The sequence below is a fragment of the Eleginops maclovinus genome, chromosome 20 (assembly GCF_036324505.1).
Source record: "Eleginops maclovinus isolate JMC-PN-2008 ecotype Puerto Natales chromosome 20, JC_Emac_rtc_rv5, whole genome shotgun sequence".
NCBI classification, from domain to species: Eukaryota; Metazoa; Chordata; class Actinopteri; order Perciformes; family Eleginopidae; genus Eleginops; species Eleginops maclovinus.
This window is the reverse complement of record NC_086368.1, coordinates 6,906,169-6,924,202: the sequence shown is the minus strand read 5'-3', so window position 1 is coordinate 6,924,202 and position 18,034 is coordinate 6,906,169. Positions and strand designations below refer to the sequence as shown.

The following is an 18,034-nucleotide window of genomic DNA, read 5'->3' as shown; positions in this document are numbered from 1 at the left end:
GTATCATAGGTATACCTCAACTATGAGAGACAGAATGAGAAAAGAAATCCAGGAAATCACATTGTAGGATTTTTAATGAATTTATTTCAAATGATTGTGGAAAATAAGTATTTGGTCAATAACAAAAGTTCATCTCAATACTTTGTTATATACCCTTTGTTGGCAATGACAGAGCTCAAACGTTTTCTGTAAGTCTTCACAAGGTTTCCACACACTGTTGCTGGTATTTTGGCCCATTCCTCCATGCAGATCTCCTCTAAAGCAGTGATGTTTTGGGGCTGTCGCTGGGCAACACAGACTTTCAACTCCCTCCAAAGATTTTCTATGGGGTTGAGATCTGGAGACTGGCTAGGCCACTCCAGGACCTTGAAATGCTTCTTACGGAGCCACTCCTTCGTTGCCCTGGCGGTGTGTTTGGGATCATTGTCATGCTGAAAGACCCAGCCACGCTTCATCTTCAGTGCCCTTGCTGATGGAAGGAGGTTTTCACTCAAAATCTCACGATACATGGCCCCATTCATTCTTTCCTTTACACGGATCAGTCGTCCTGGTCCCTTTGCAGAAAAACAGCCCCAAAGCATGATGTTTCCACCCCCATGCTTCACAGTAGGTATGGTGTTCTTTGGATGCAACTCGCTCCTCCCGCTGTCACCACTTCCTCTTTTTGTTCCTCCTCCTCCTCCTCTTTCTCTTCCTGTCTGGCCCAGCAGGCCTCCTGCCCCAGCCAAGGTAATCATGTACAGTGGGGCAAAAAAGTATTTAGTCAGCCACCAATTGTGCAAGTTCTCCCATTTAAAAAGATGAGAGAGGCCTGTAATTTTCATCATAGGTACACTTCAACTATGAGAGACAGAATGGGGGAAACAATCCAGGAAATCACATTGTAGGATTTTTAATGAATTAATTGGTAAATTCCTCGGTAAAATAAGTATTTGGTCACCTACAAACAAGCAAGATTTCTGGCTCTCACAGACCTGTAACTTCTTCTTTAAGAGGCTCCTCTGTCCTCCACTCGTTACCTGTATTAATGGCACCTTTTTGAACTCGTTATCAGTATAAAAGACACCTGTCCACAACCTCAAACAGTCATACTCCAAACTCCACTATGGCCAAGACCAAAGAGCTGTCAAAGGAGACCAGAGACAAAATTGTAGACCTGCACCAGGCTGGGAAAACTGAATCTGCAATAGGTAAGCAGCTTGGTGTGAAGAAATCAACTGTGGGAGCAATCATTAGAAAATGGAAGACATACAAGACCACTGCTAATCTCCCTCGATCTGGGGCTCCACGCAAGTTCTAACCCCGTGGGGTCAAAATGATCATAAGAACAGTGAGCAAAAATCCCAGAACCACACGGGGGGACCTAGTGAATGACCTGCAGAGAGCTGGGACCAAAGTAACAGAGGCTACCATCAGTAACACACTACGCCGCCAGGGACTTAAATCCTGCAGTTCCAGACGTGTCCCCCTGCTTAAGCCAGTACATGTCCAGGCCCGTCTGAAGTTTGCTAGAGGGCATTTGGATGATTCAGAAGAGGATTGGGAGAATGTCATATGGTCAGATGAAACCAAAATAGAACTTTTTGGTAAAAACTCAACTCGTCGTGTTTGGAGGAGAAAGAATGCAGAGTTGCATCCAAAGAACACCATACCAACTGTGAAGCATGGGGGTGGAAACATCATGCTTTGGGGCTGTTTTTCTGCAAAGGGACCAGGACGACTGATCCGTGTAAAGGAAAGAATGAATGGGGCCATGTATCGTGAGATTTTGAGTGAAAACCTCCTTCCATCAGCAAGGGCACTGAAGATGATGCGTGGCTAGGTCTTTCAGCATGACAATGATCCCAAACACACCGCCAGGGCAACGAAGGAGTGGCTTTGTAAGAAGCATTTCAAGGTCCTGGAGTGGCCTAGCCAGTCTCCAGATCTCAACCCCATAGAAAATCTTTGGAGGGAGTTGAAAGTCCGTGTTGCCCAGCGACAGCCCCAAAACATCACTGCTTTAGAGGAGATCTGCATGGAGGAATGGGCCAAAATACCAGCAACAGTGTGTGAAAACCTTGTGAAGACTTACAGAAAACGTTTGACCTCTGTCATTGCCAACAAAGGGTATATAACAAAGTATTGAGATGAACTTTTGTTATTGACCAAATACTTATTTTCCACAATCATTTGAAAATAAATTCTTTAAAAATCCTACAATGTGATTTCCTGGATTTTTTTTTTCTCATTCTGTCTCTCATAGTTGAGGTGTACCTATGATAAAAATTACAGGCCTCTCTCATCTTTTATAATGGGAGAACTTGCACAATTGGTGGCTGACTAAATACTTTTTTGCCCCACTGTATGTATCAGGCTGTGCAGGGCTGAGGGAGGGGGCGGGAGATTTTATTTTCTCATTTTGTCTCTCATAGTTGAAGTGTACCTATGATAAAAATTACAGGCCTCTCTCATCTTTTTAAATGGGAGAACTTGCACAATTGGTGGCTGACTAAATACTTTTTTGCCCCACTGTATATGAAGTCCAACGAACTGTCACTATCAGTGAATCAAGCCATCATTAGGCTGAAACACAAAAAAAAACCATGAGAGACATAGCAAAAACATTAGGTGTAACCAAATCTAACATTTGGTCGAAAAGAAAACGCACTGTTGAGCTCAGCAACGCCAAAACACCTGAAAGACCATAGAAGACCACTGTGGTGGATGACAGAATAATTCTACTCCTGGTGAAGAAAAACGCACTACACAGCTGCCAGATCAAGAACAATCTCCAGGAGGTGGTTGTATCTGTGTCAAAGCGAAAATCTCACCAGAGAGACATCACCAGAGTGAATACAGAGGGTTCCCCACATGATCTAAACATTAGTGATCCTCAAAAGCAGGAAGGCCAGATTACAGCTTGCTGAAACCCATCTAAAAGAGCCTGTACAGATCTGGAAAACATCCTATGGACAGATGAGACAAAGATCAACTTGTACCAGAATGATAGGAAGAGAAGAGCATAGAGAAGGGAAGGAACTGCTCATGGTCCAAAGCGTACTCCTCATCAGTGAGGCGTGGTGGTGGTGGTGTTATGGCGTGGGCATGTTTGGCTGCCAATGGAACTGCCTCCTTTAGATTTAATGATGATGTGACTGCTGACAAAAGCAGCAGGATGAACGCTGAAGGGTTTCAGGCAATATTATCTGCTCACATTCATCCAAATGCTTCAGAAGTCATTGTGCGGCACTTCACAGTGCAGATGGAAAATGACCTGAAGCATACTGAAAGCAACCAAAGAGGAAGTTCTCGAATGGCCAAGTCAATCACCTGACCTGAATCCAATTGAGCATGCATTTCACTTGCTGAAAACATAACTGAAAGGAATCTGCCAAAAGAACAAGCAGGAACTGAAGACAGCCGCAGTAGAGGCCTGGCAGAGCATCAGCAGGGACGAAATCCAGCATCTAGTGATGTCTATGGGTTCAAGACTTCAGGCTATCGTTGACTGGAAAAGATTTGCAATCAAATATTAAAAGTGACAATTTTATTTATGATTATGTTACTTTGTCCAATTACTTTTGGTCCCTTTTTTAAAAAGGGGATACCGCGTATAAAATGTTTTGTAATTCCTACACCATTCATCGGATTTGGATGTAAATACCCTCAAAATAAAGCTGTTTTTGATTTCAAGTCCATTGTAGAGGTGTACAGAGCCAAAATACTGAAGATTATGTCAAAGTCCAAATATTTATGGACCTGACATATATTTCATCACAAATTGCTCTAATTTCTGCTGTGAAGAAGAGAATGTATTCACTTTAGACTGTCTCTAAATAATACAATACTATATTCCTTACACTCAAGTGTCGTGACAAACTAAATCACAGACAATTAGTGTTTGCAGAATCTGATAGCTGTAGCTGATTATTTGTGTCTGTTTTGACAAACACATTTAGCAAATGTTAGGTTTACATTAGATCATGACGGCAATACATCCTTCTGTTTTCTCTCCATATCGTGAAGGATCAAGCAAGGAAATAGTTTATTCAGTGTTGGCTCAAAAATACCTTTCTACATTGATCCATCTCAATATGGCGAGAACAGAGGCATGGTAGGAAGGTCTTTTCTTCACTTCGGTTTAGAAAAAAGTATTTTTTAACACTATTTTTTGGACATTCTTGCCTTTATTTGCCAGATGACAGTGTACAAATGTGACAGAGATAGGGCATTACTTCTCAGAAAGGTCCCAAAGCCTCAAATGAACCCGGTACAGTGCTGTTCTCTGCTTCTCTGATGTTGTTTTGTTTGTCTGCAGGTACACCAACCTGCTGTCGCTCTGTCTGAACACACACTCTATGGAGCCCCCACAAGCATGACTACTACTATCACTACTACTCCTACAAATACTACAAATGCTGTCTGGTCAGTATCAAATAACATTATTTACCATAACAACTCTTCATACAATTTCTGGTGCTTTAATTTAAAGGTAACTTTCATTACTGTCAGGGAAAATGTTCAACACCTTTTCATAAAGTTGAGTATTGGTTGTGACTTTTCAGAAGTAAAACGAAAATAGAAATGTAGAGTTGTCGGAATATTTTGAGTATTTTTGTTGATTTTGCAAATTATAAAGCTAGCATGCTGATGTTAGCTGGCTAGCTGTTAATTAGCAATGCTGTAAGGATCTGGTGTTGGTGATGTTAAAGAGGCTGCTTTTTGGGGCTTGTCTTTCCTGCAGTGTATTTATATAGGTTTTTGTGCATGTAAATGGTCTGCAAAGGCTTGAATCTCTGTGTTCCCTCTAGAGGGGGTTTCTCTCCTACACCTTCTGTATTCTTGAAGTCATGAATATGCAAAAAGACAGATTTCTATCACGTTTCTTCACCAGTTGCGTCTGCTGCTCTTCCTCGTCCAGACCAGCTGAAACCACATGTTCCTCCTGCAGTGCAGCCTGCTGTCCTCTACTTCCTTCTCAGCTGCTCTCCCTCTCCTCCACCAACAAAGACTTCATTACCCAGCTCTCCCAGCGGCTCAGCTCCCTTCTGAAGGATCAGAAAAGGGAGACGGCAGAGGAGGAAGAGACGGAGGAGGAGAAAGAGACAAGGTCTAAATCCAGAGAGCTGCAGTCTCACGTGGAGTGCACTGAGGAGGGAAGTCTCAGGTGATTGAACCAGCAACCTTCTCTCACTGGTTTCTTAGATCTCCTAAAATTCACTCAGATGTATTTGTTATAATGTGTAACAACTACATTTGTTACAAAACTTTAATGATTGATTCATATTTCATCCTCATTATAACAGTCCAGGCTCCAGGGACGGATATTTCGAGATGGGTCTGGATGACTCTTTAGAGGAGTCCGTTGGCTCCTCCTCCACGTCGCTCGCTGTTCCTTCTGCAGAAGAGCTTGCTAGCCAACAGGGGGAGCTGTGTGAGGAGGAGGAGGTGGAGAAGGAGGAGCAGGAGGAGGTGCAGGTCAGAAGGGTCCTGTGGTGCTACTGTCTTCAGGTGAAGGAGGAAGTGGAGCAGAAGAAGGCTTGCCTGGTGCTGACGGACCAAGTATTGGGTCTGATGTACCTGTCTGATGATTTCACATGGACCAATCAGGATGCAGGTAAACACATAATCAGCCTCAGTGGTTTGTATATTTTCTATAATAAAAAAAAAGCTGGGTTTTGATTTAGTTTTAATATTGGTTAACTTTGCTGCTCGTTTCTAAGTTAAATAATTGTGCTTCATGAGACTTGCCTTGGTTTATGGAAAGACGTCAAAAAGCATTTTGAAATGTTCTGGTACTTTTGGTGGTCACTTTTTGGACTTACAATCAGTGTTGGGGTAGTTACTCAACACATTTTTTTTTACTTATTACTAGTTACTTCTGTAAATTGTTACGAGATTACTTTACTAGTTACTGCATTTGAAAAGTAACTTCATTACTTTACTTTATCTAGTATTTTTTTAAACCTGGGTGATTCAATAGTCGACAGGAGAAGCATGTCTTCTACAATGAACCCTGCAACCAGCCTGTTAATGTCTTTATGTGTTACCTGCTTCTGCACTCCAACACTTGAAAAAAGCTTTGCCTGTTTAGGCGGGTTCGACTGCTGATCGACTCCTCCAGATGACTGGGTAGCAGGATCTTTCGCCACAGGTTTTGTATTTTGCCCGTGCAGGGATGACAAATGCTTGGACAGGTTGCTCATTGAGTTGGCAGCAGTTGAAAATCACCTGTCGCCTGGGCATAGAGTGCATTTCACTCGAATATTTTTGTCCTTTCGAGCTATAAATTGAAAGTAATGAGAATATCGCCACTGGCCGAAACCCCCTATCTCCGTCTCAGTCTCCGTCTCCATTTCCCTCTTTCCGTCGCACCAGTAGTTACGTCAGTCAAATCGATCGCTATGGCAACACGCCAAGGCACGCAGCACACGCACAGGCAGCACGCATGCACGCACCACTTATACAGATCAGAACTTCACACATAGGCAAACACGGCTTGGGTAACACAGGAAATCGCGTTCCTATAGTCTAGTAAAGTAGTGTAGTTACCAATATTTTTAGTGTAATGCCTTACTTTACTTCGTTACCCAAAAAAGTAATGTCGTTACTGTGATCCGTTACTTTGTAACTCGTAACCCCCAACGCTGCTTACAATCATGTGCATATTGTCCAAACCAGACTTTACCAAGTCCAGATCAAAACCAGGTCTAATGCAGAACTGATCATTTTTAACAATATATGAAACAGAGCTACACTTCAGAAAATCAGTGTAACTTTCCATTTAAAAATAACGTATAAACAGCAGCAATGATTTTTGTACAACTTTGACAGAAAACCAAGGGATCAGCGAACAAACGAAACAGTGACAGTCTTTTTTCACTGTGTTAAAAACATACATATCATCCACAATCAATTACATGATGTGTGCTAGTTGTGTTAATTTGCTGTGTGTTTAAGTATTAAGAGCTGTCTGTTCTCTGTTCTCAGACCAGGAGCAGTGTGTGGAGGAGGTGCTGTCCAGCCTGCAGGTGGACCTCCTTCTGATGTACTCACAGCTCCTGCTCTCCTCCCAATCCGAGCTCCCCAACTCCTGCCTCGCATTCGGCTTCAAAGCTGGTCCGACACGCTGGTTCATCTTCTCAGAGCCGGAGGCAATCCGGCAGACCAGGAGTGAGCTGAAGCTGTTGATCCAGGTCAGAGAGCAGCTTGTGAAGCATTATAAGAGTTCCTACATTTTACAGGACCAATTGCGCACATTTATTTGCCTGTCCAAATGTTTTAAAGTTTAAATACATTAGTAGTTGTTGCCTTTTTAAATATTACAACCTTCTCACAGGAAAGTGCGGTGCAGTTCACTATATTGCTGCACCAAAAGGGAAACTGAATTTGCAGACAGTACATCATATCCTGATGAGTAGAGACAGAAAATTGTTCTGGTTGGACTAAAAACTAAAGTCTAGAAATCTTTGATATAGTTTATCTAACGGTAGATAAAAATTAAAAAAGAGTAAAAATCACAAAATTATGTTACGTCAGTGTCAAGATGTTTTGAAAGGGAGTAAAAATATGATTGAATGAAATGCATTAAAGGAGCTCTATTATACATTTTTTTTGTTTGCCTATCCCTGTAGTGTTATACAGGTTTTTGTGCATTTAAATGGTCTGCAAAGGCTAAAATCCCATTGATTTTGGGGGGGTTCTCTCCCACACTCTCATCATAGGACACCAGTATATGTCAAGCATGCATGTCAGTACATTAATAAAAAAACTATTTTCATTGTTTTTCCAGGCTGTAAAGTCTCAGCCTGACCTGGAGCCCCCCCTCCCTCCTCAGCTCCTCCCTCACTCGCTCATCAACTCCTGGGAGCTGGAGGAGAGTCAGGGAGCCCAGGGAGGCTATGCCGCCTTTCTCCTTCCTTCCTCCTCCATGTCCTCCTCAGCCCCGGACACCAACCCGCTCCTGTCAGACATCTTCTCCATCAGAGGGGACCCCAGCCTCCCTTCACTCCTCTTTCTCACCCACAGACACCTCTGGGTGCTGAAGATTGATTTCAGAGAGCTGGCAGAGAGTGAGAAGAAGAGCGCTGGGCTTCATCACTCCTCCTCCTCCTCCTGGTGCAGGCTGGTCCGTGTGCCCATCGGCTCCATGGTGCTCCACCCTGGAGAGAGGGCTTCAAAAGTCGGGGAAAGAAGCAGCAACACCTCCTGCTGTGACCCCAGACACCTCCACAGGTACAGAGGCTGTGATTCGATCAATGGATTTGGAACTTATGTGTTTCTGCCAGATTTTTACTCGCATTCTATTTTCTATAAAGTATCTATTTGATAGTTCTCGTGTGTCTGCAGGAAACTTAAAAAATAACAACATCAGGTATATTTGAAAGGTTTTCAGCTAGATAAGTTATTTTTGTTATTATATTTAGTTTAAAATGGTGATATTTACCAATTTTTAATTTTTGTACTTAAAGTTTCGATATGGTTCATGGTTCACGGTACAAATGTCTTGATCACAAAAAATAAATGACTTTCGAAATTCCCATCATGTATCAACAGAATATTCTGATTTTGTCCATATTTGTTGGTATTTAGCCTTTCAAGAACGTTTTAAATGTATTCAAAACACCACTACTACTTTTTTGGGTAGATGACATCACAGATATGACAATAGCATTATGAAAGCTGAAAATACATTCAATCCAGCCTTAACAGTGAATGTTCGGGGACACAAATGTGTTGTCTGGATAGCAGAATGTCTTTGTAAAACAGGCTGCTAAAAGCCATTTCCTGCTTGATTAATTTGTTTCCTCACGCTTAAGTTTGGTCATCATCTGTATTTTTACTCTTATGTTGAGCGCAGGAGGAGTTACACTGTGGAGCTGCTGCTGGGCGGTCAGAGGCTGCTTCTGCTCTTCCCTCTGTCCCAGAACAGGAGCTCTTTCCTGGGGGAGCTTAGCCAAAGGAGAGCCACTCTGGAGGGGCTGAAGATGGTTGCCTTGCCTCTGCCCTGTCCACAAGATGGGCCGCACACACAAGGTTAAGACTGAATACCATGGTTTTATTTAGTCTGAGTCTTGCTGGGGTCTTCTCTCAGTTTTTTGATGCATTGTTGTTGTTTTCTCAGGCCGTCACGGATCCAGAGACCAGTGCTGTTGTTCCAGCAAGAGGAAATCACACAGCACCAGCAGGTAAACTTCTGAAGCAGTGTAACAGATAATACTATCTGTCCATGTAGTTCTTATTCAACTTGATACTGCATTGAGCTGCATGCTAATATCACCCTTTTGCTGTTTTGAAAGCCACTAGTACTGTCAATATAACGCACTATTTTATATAAGCACTGATTTATCAGACATTATTTATCCAAAATTGCATATGCATTGTTGATTTCATCACCTCATCACGAGTAAGACTGATACATTGGCATTGTTGATTTCATCACAGATATTCCTGAATCAACTTTGTGTTGGTTGATCAGAAAGTAGTTATTCAGAAACATCAGAGATATGTTTAAGTTTTTGTTTTTGTTTGAAGCCGTATATATTTTATTTTTCTTTGCTCCCTGATTTTTTCAGCACAATCAAAAGTCAAACACTGTAACTTTTTTAATTTGTTAACTTTATTGTACAACCTGACCATCAACTCGGTGGGAGGCACATCTTTAAACGGACTCTGTGCAGCACATACCCTCTGACGTCTGTCAGTGTCTATTCATTTCTGATTAACAGAGATTTCATTAGGGTTGTATTTATATTTTTCCTACTTCTCTTACTTCCTTCTCCTACCCAGCTGGGACTCCTCTCGTCTCCAGCTGGAGGAGAACCAGCCGTCCCCCCACCTCACCACAGGTCTCTCCCCAGGACTAAAGGTCCTTGCTGGGCTCGGAGGAGATCAGCTGCTGACCTACTTTCACAGATATATAGCAGAGGTAATACACACGCACACACGCCCAATCTTTCCTTCTCAGTATGAAAGTATGTGATGTAGCTGTTTGACTGGTGTACTAATGTCTAAGCGCAAAATCCCCTTAAACCTTTATGATTTCAATTCAACGATATATAAAGTGTATTTCTTATAAATAAAAAGTTGAAGAACAAAACATTTAATTGGATTCATATAATTTACGTTGTTTACATTGTGTCTAGAATGTCAGGAATAGGAAAAAGTCTCAATCACAATTTTTCAGAGCCCCAAAAAAACGTGCAGTCAGTGCAAAACCAGCTCTATTATCAGACTGAAAAAAAGGGAGATAAAAATTGCTGGAGATTTTTACTGGAGAAAAAGTAATGATTAATCAATTATCAAAATTGTTGCGGATTCATTTTCTGTCAACCTTCTAATTGTTCTAACTTTACTTTTGGTAATCCCAGGCGGAGCAAACCCCAGGCAAAAATCACATGTAGAGTGTTGAGTCGAACTGGAGAAATTGTAAGCTAGTTGACCCCAAGTCTGTTCTTCTGGGAGGATTTCAATCTCAGCTTGTGTCCATGTTTAGAACGGGACACACCTTATCTTTGATTAACTTTTTGACTCTACTTTTCTCTTTTTTTGTGTCAGTCTGACTTGGAGGAGGTGAGACAGGTGTTGTGGCTGTCTGTGGTTCTCTACAAGTCTCCAGAGTCTGAGCTAACCTGCTGTCTGCTGCTCTCCAACGATACCATCTACTTCCTGTTGGAGGACTCCGCCGCCACACTACATCATCACTCGGGTAGGATGAACAGACATGTTGGTTTAGTCAGAGTGAGAAAAAAATTGCATTTAAAATCACATGTGAGTCACTGCTGTTTTAAAGAGGCCCTACACATTGTACGTGATATGCTAAGGGAAGGGACATCTCTAAGAGGTTGACTATTCACAATAGTGCCATCAAGCTAACCAATCAGAGCAGACTGGGCTCTAGTTTCAGACAGAGGGTGAAAAGAGGAGCTGCAGCAAAGGCAGTATGAGAAAAATAAAGAGCTTTTTGAGCATTAAAGGTTTCAAGGTTTCAAGGTTTTATTTGTCATATGCACAGCAGATACAACGTATATGTTGGCAATGAAAATCTTATGTCGCGTGCTCCTCCAACAACTCAACATACATGGTGCAAATAAGATAAATAAAATAGTGCAAAAAGAGAGAAGAATATTTACAATATCAACGATAAAGATTTGAGGATGTGAAATATATACATATGTGGAATACATTGAAAGTATTTAAATACTTTACACTGTTGAATGAGGAGGTATGGACAGATGCATATATTATGTATAGCAGATGTATATGCAGATATGTATAATATATAGATATGTGTACTATAAACAGATATGTATGGCAGATGTGTATAATATATATATATATATATATATATATATATATATGTATGTGTGTACTATAAACAGATGTGTGTAGACATTCACAGAGCTCAGGAGCTCAGCAGTCTTATAGCCTGTGGTATAAAACTGTCTCTGAGTCTGGTGGTCTTGGTCCGGATGCTGCGGTACCGTCTGCCAGACGGCAGCAGACAGAACAGATTGTTGCTGGGGTGATGGGGGTCCTTTAATATCCTACCGGCCTTCTTCCTACACCGCTGGGTGTAGAGGTCCTCCATGGATGGCAGCTCCGTCCTGGTGGTGTGCTGAGCAGTTTTCACCACCCTCTGTAGAGTCTTACGGTTGAGGGCGGTGCAACTGCCATACCAGGCGGTGATGCAGCCAGTCAGGATACTCTCGATGGTGCACCTGTAGAAGTTGCAGAGTATCCTGGAGTCCATGTTGAACTTCCGCAGCCTGCGGAGGAAGAAGAGCCGCTGTCGAGCCATCTTGGATATGACCCTGGTGTGATGTGTCCATGTCAGGTCCTCACTGATGTTTACCCCGAGGAACCTGAAGCTGCTGACTCTCTCCACAGGAGTCCCGTTGATGGGGATGGGTGTGTGTGCCTCTCTCTGCCTCTTCCTGTAGTCCACAATCAGCTCCTTTGTTTTGCTGACGTTGAGATGGAGGTTGTTGTCCTGGCACCAAGATGTCAGGGCTCTGACCTCCTCTCTGTACGCCGTCTCGTCGCCGTCTGTGATCAGGCCGATGACGGTCGTGTCGTCAGCAAACTTGATGATGGTGTTGGAGCTGTGTGTGGCCACGCAGTCGTGCGTGAACAGGGAGTAGAGGAGAGGGCTGAGCACACAACCCTGAGGGGCTCCGGTGTTGAGGGTCAAGGTGGAGGATGTGATGTTTCCCATCCGCACTGCCTGGGATCTGCCCGTCAGGAAGCTCATGATCCAGTCACAAAGCCTGGAGACATGTCACAGTAGAGACAAAAAATACAAATATGATCCTGCAAATTAGCTTAAAAGTGCCCCTTTTAAGTTTGAGTGAGAGAAAGCTTTAAAATGATATGTGAGTCACTTCTGTTTTAATATTCTGCTCCTGCTTCTATTGCTACATCCCTAATCATATTCAGATTGTTTTTAGCATTTTTTTCCCCTTGGAACCAGAGAATAGTGATGCAAAGCTAACAAATAACAAAGAAAAAAACATTGTTTTAACTTATAACATGGTACAGTCTCTGTGCAGATTTCAGCTTTGTTAAATCTGTTCTCTCCCTGTATGTCTATATTCTCTTCCTCTTTCTGTCTGTCAGTTTTGGACGTTATGGACTCTGGAGATCCGGATTTGTGTCTGTGCTGCTGTCTGTCCGTCAAACTCTCTGATCTGCTGTCCGTCAACGTGGGACTGTTCGACCAGTACTTCAGGGTCGTAGGTCAGTGGATTTACACACTCCTTGTCCCTGTTTACAGAGCTCATATACATGTATAACAAACTGCTGCATAAAACTGATATTACTCTGATGTCACACTGTCACTTTCCCGATCTGCCCCTGTGTCTCTCACCTTCCTCTCTCTGTGTTCGCAGGCCGCTCAGCTGATCACATCGTGTGCTGCCTCAGCAGGGACAGCTATGGGACGGGTGTCTTCCTCCAGGAGCTGATGTCGGCTCTCAGTTTGCAGCAGCAGCTTCCTCAACCAGAGCCGTCTGATCAGGACTTCTACTCACAGTTCACCAGCACAAACACCGGTAACCAAGCAGGGATCCTTAGAGGAAGTGTCATATTGTTTTTGTCAAAAGATCCTACCTAATTACTCATGTAAATACTCCACTGAAGCTTCAATGTGTCTTTAAAAGCAGCGGTTGCTAACAAGTGAGACTCCAAACGTCATCATGCTGACAAAAGTCCGCCTTAGCTTAAATGGTGGGGATACAAAACCCTGCAACCATGATGTAGTTTTTTTAATAATAAATAAATCAATGGATTTGTATAAAACTATACATTTTAAATCGTAGCACCCTTATTACATCTGTGCAAACTTGGAACAAATCATATTGTTGTGAAGAAGAAAACAGAGTTTAAATTGCTGACAGGGATTTTGTCTCCCGCTGCAGGCAAGATGCAGAACTACGAGCTGCTCCACAGCAGCAGGGTGAAGTTTATTTATCCCAGTGAGGAGGAGATGGGAGACCTTACCTTCATCGTGGCAGAGAGGAAGACTCCAGCCAGCTCAGCGTCTTTGTCATCACGCTCCTTCAACGTCCTGCTCTACCTGCTGGTTTTCCAGGTAGGAAGTCCTCCCTTTTTTGATAACGTTTAATTCCTAGGGGGATTTAACATACTGGAATTACTTCTAGATGTGCAACAGTGTATCCTTCCGCCCAGTTCTTCTCTGTCTTCTTTGTCTCCAGTCTCAGTGCAGGTTGCCATATACGATTTGGTTTTGGTCTCAACAGGCGCAACAATAACAAACCTGGCAAACTCAGCTGCACACAGTCACTGCGCCCATCTGTTGTAGCACATCATTCCCCCTGGATAAAACTGTGTTTTAGGTTTCTTATTTAAGACAAATTAACAAAATGACAATAAATACGATTTGGGGACATTGATACTGTAGGTGTATATTTGGAACAAGCCTTAAAGCACCATTGGGAGTTTTAATTTAAAATTGTATCAACATACAGTTACTTATCAATTGTTAAAAAATGTTCAATCGGCCCCGGCCGTGGCGCAACTGGCTGGGGCACCTGCACCGTACACCATCGACCCGGGTTCGATTCCCAACCCGTGGTACATCCCGGATCCCACCCAAACTGATAAAGGGAGTTTATTAATTATTATTATATTTAATTTGAGTTTTTTTTTTAAAGTTATTTTCATCTTTTGTTTGATGAGACACTTTATTTGAAAACGTCAATAGAAGCTTTAAATGTTCTGTAAAGCCGTCGTATTTTTAAACTGTCCTATAACATAATTCTTATTCTTTCCTCCAGGTCCAGATCCCGAGCCAAGGCTCCACTCTCTCCGGCCTCTCCTCCTCCTCTGGGCCATGTCCGGTCCTCCAGCCCAGGACTCTGATCCTGACCAGTACCGACGTGTTCCTGTTGGACGAAGACTACGTCAGCTATCCTCTCCCCGACTTCGCCAAAGAACCTCCCTCCAGGTGAGCAGACAAGAAGCCGTGTCTCCGGTACCATAACATTTCAAAAACCTTCTATCCTTCTTTATCAAGGGGAGTCATCCAAGAGCAGAAATAAATCATGTGATGCCCCTTAGATGGGGAAGCAGGGCCAACAAACGCTCAGCAGTGAAATCTGTGAAATGTTTTGTCCCCTGAATGCCACAGAGCTGTGCTTTGGCGGCAGACTATAAAAAAATGGTTTCCCTCGGTTTGTATTAAAAGAGGAAGAAGAGGAGACTGTGAAATACTCTATGCGACGTGTAGACAGTTCAGTCATAGGGAACATCACAGGGCACTATTTATTTATTGTCACAGTGTGACAATAAATAAATAAGTATTACCTTTGTTATTATTCTGATAATCAGACCTTATTGACATTTAATTTAACTTCATTATCTGCTCCGTCCATTTCTGACTGTTCAGTATATATATATAGATATATATATCTATATATATATATATATATATAGATATATATATCTATATATATATATATATAGATATATATATAGATAAATCGTATCAGTTTCTTTTTTATCATTAGCCCCCATTCCAGAAATTTACCTTTATCCTGCTTCATAGCTAAAGTCATCTTCCCCACACCTTCATCATGTCGTCTTGCAGGGAGCGGTACCAACTGCGTGAGGCTCGGAGGATCCGTGACCTGGACCGGGTGCTGCTGGGGTACCAGACGTACCCTCAGGCTCTGACCCTGGTGTTTGATGACCTTCCCGGCCCCGACCTGCTCTGCCACCTCACCATGGACCACTTCACTGCTGCAGGGGAGGAGGCCCCGCCAAGAGGGGCCTCATCCAGCAGCGGTGCAGAGGGAGAGGTCCAGTGGTGCGTCTTTGTCCCCGGAGCCGACAGCAGAGAGAGGCTGATCTCACTGCTCGCTCGCCAGTGGGAGGCGCTGTGCAGCAGGGAGCTTCCTGTGGAGCTCACCGGCTGATTGGTGGATATCAGTTAGGTGGATGACCTAGTTGGTTGTTGGGAGCTGATGGCAGATGGAGTCATCATAAGAGCGAGATGATTAAGTAGCAGATTCAGGGCTGGGCTCGCTGTTTAAAGGCCTCAATATGCTTTAAAGCAAGAAGTGTTTTCTCACCACATGTAAAGGACAAGCTTTTTCACATAGAATGGTGGTCACAGAGTCTGGCAAGATGTGATGAATCAATGAAATGGGGCTAACAATGCACATTGGATTTTTAAAAGCGACACAAATGAGTGTGAGAAGAGAAAAGAAAAAAAAAACAAGAACAAATCCAGTGTACGTACAATAGAGCTGCAACAATTAGTAGACTATTAAAAGCCAACTTTTTTTTACAATTAACATCATTTTTCATTTGCAAAAAAGAGAGAAAATACTGTTATCAGCCTCATGAGGTTTGTTCCTTTTTTCTGTTTTATATCGTATTAAACAGAATATCTTTTGGTTTCCTTATTCCCCTCTCCAGCCAGTCGCATCATCAAGTGCATCCTTCTGCCTCACCACCTCTCTCCAACACCTCTTTTGTGTCTTTTGCATATCGTTGTAGTCTTGAATAGAGAAAACAGTGCAAACTGTTGGACCGTTTTTCCTACAACACATTCCTTGTGTTGCATTCAGTTCTTCACATGTGACAGTGGTAATTGGGTTAGCAGTTTAATAAAAAATATGTTTGAGAGACACATGGATTGCCTCCTAACATGGAGGCAATCCATGTGTAAAGTTGCAATGATTGTTGGTTTCAGACGAGCACACAGTTTGAAGCATACTGGGGCCTTTGGTCGTACTTCTTACAGATTGAAAGGGATCTGGCTTTGTTCAAACAGCGTTTGGTGTCTGCTCCAGATTAAAGTCTTGGTTGTATTCAAAGGACAGCAGACTGCCATTACAGACCTGAGACCTCACACCAAGCTGAAACAGTGGGAGTTTCTGGCACAACCTCATCTTCTTTTAAAGTGTCTCACATGGAGCACATTTACAGACTTGAGACACAGACAGACAGACGGACGGACGGACGGACGGACGCACAGCAGGGGGTGCTGCAGACAGTCCACAGGAGTGTACTACCTTATAATCAACATTACCTTAAAGAACAGTTTGTCACTTCAGGTATATCCTCTTGTCCTCTCCGGAGTCAGATGTATAGCAGTTTCATTTCTGTGAGTTCAATACAAATAAGTATAAAGTGTTAACCTAGCTTAGCACAAGGACTGGAAGCAGGGGGAAACTGCCAAACTAGCCTCATTAAAACTCCAAAGTTGTCTGATTTACATGTTTATTTATATTATGTTGCTCTTAAAACCAAAAAAACATGTTTAACGTTTTCTGCAGTCTGACTCTGGGCGAGGAAACAAAAGGATCTCCAAAAAATATTGGACTGTAGTTTTTAAATAGCACACACAAAAACACGGCTGCTCTGCACAATCTGCTCTCTGTACATTTTATTCCTTGCACATTGATGAAGCAGTATTGTTGAACTGTATATTGAAGCTTTTTTTTAATTAATATTAATATAATTATGTTTTGGGACAGACGGATGTTTTCCATCCTAAAGCAGATTTTGTACTAAACACGGATATCCTGAAGATTTTTCCAAAAAGTACTCTTACATATCTTATTTAGTATTGTCATTAAGTATTATTTTTTATATTTTCTTTGTTTTATTTTTTTGTCTGTTATGTCTTATGTACATTGTTATGGACAAATGGCAAGGCATTCAGTGCTGGACCCTGCCACCATTCACCGCTGTTGTTTATGTTACATGTTGTCTTGTTAATGGGGAATGCCACTTAATTAAAGTGAAAACGAAAACAATATTTCCTGCTTGATGCGGTGACAGTGGTTTGATTCTTTGACTACAGTCTGCACATATTTCAGCCGATGCAGCATTTAAACCAGAAAACCAGTCTGACTTTAAAAGTCTTTCATTAAACGTTTCTTTCGCAATGCCAACTAAAACTGCCCCTATGCATCGGCCCAAAGGTCAATTCTAACAAATATTGTTAAATTAGAAAATCGTTGTGAAACAAGTGAAGAATTATGCCAATATTGTGGGATTTATTCCTCATTTCAATACAAAGTAAGTTATAAGATCGATCAGTAACAATATTATTATTATTATTATTATTATTACAGTGATCTGCATTGCTTTAAGTCTTTTCATTCTTGCGACAACAGACAGTTTAAAAGCCTGTTTTTATTCTTTCATGAAACTACATTTAGGCCAACAATCTAAAGATTTTGAACTTCTTTTCCAGAGAATACTGTAACCTGGCAAGTTTAAGAGAATTTTGAGACAGTATTTTTATTGTAAGTGTGAGCTGTAAAACACCCTTAGTAATTTTAAACCACTGGCTGAACCATTTGTTTTCCAGGGAAAAACATCTTAAACAGACACTGTCAGCAGTTTATTTCTCTTTGTACTAAGTGAGATTTTGATGACTTGGCAGTGGGGCAGCCAGAACACTCGTCCAACTTCCTCTATTTCCTGTCTGTCGGAGTTGCTCATCATGTATTTAGGCTGATTTCCTTTTTAGGGACACTTAAACAGACAGAGGGCAGCGATACTGTACGAGGAA

General features: G+C 42.1%; 1 protein-coding gene across 2 annotated transcripts in view; it reads left to right on the top strand.

Annotated features, from left to right (window-relative positions):
- The window catches only part of nisch (nischarin), a 29,706-nt gene extending 12,436 nt beyond the window's left edge, over nt 1-17,270 (top strand). For both annotated transcript variants that reach the window (XM_063910854.1, XM_063910853.1), the window contains 14 exons: nt 4,301-4,407; nt 4,877-5,149; nt 5,289-5,599; nt 6,973-7,178; nt 7,775-8,217; nt 8,843-9,018; nt 9,107-9,170; nt 9,772-9,910; nt 10,540-10,690; nt 12,601-12,720; nt 12,873-13,034; nt 13,401-13,573; nt 14,280-14,449; nt 15,092-17,270. In XM_063910854.1, coding sequence (XP_063766924.1) covers nt 4,301-4,407; nt 4,877-5,149; nt 5,289-5,599; nt 6,973-7,178; nt 7,775-8,217; nt 8,843-9,018; nt 9,107-9,170; nt 9,772-9,910; nt 10,540-10,690; nt 12,601-12,720; nt 12,873-13,034; nt 13,401-13,573; nt 14,280-14,449; nt 15,092-15,419 — 2,823 coding nt within the window. In that variant the 3' untranslated portion in view covers nt 15,420-17,270. The remainder of the gene's footprint in view (nt 1-4,300; nt 4,408-4,876; nt 5,150-5,288; nt 5,600-6,972; nt 7,179-7,774; nt 8,218-8,842; nt 9,019-9,106; nt 9,171-9,771; nt 9,911-10,539; nt 10,691-12,600; nt 12,721-12,872; nt 13,035-13,400; nt 13,574-14,279; nt 14,450-15,091) is intronic.
- Nucleotides 17,271-18,034: the final 764 nt, after the last annotated feature.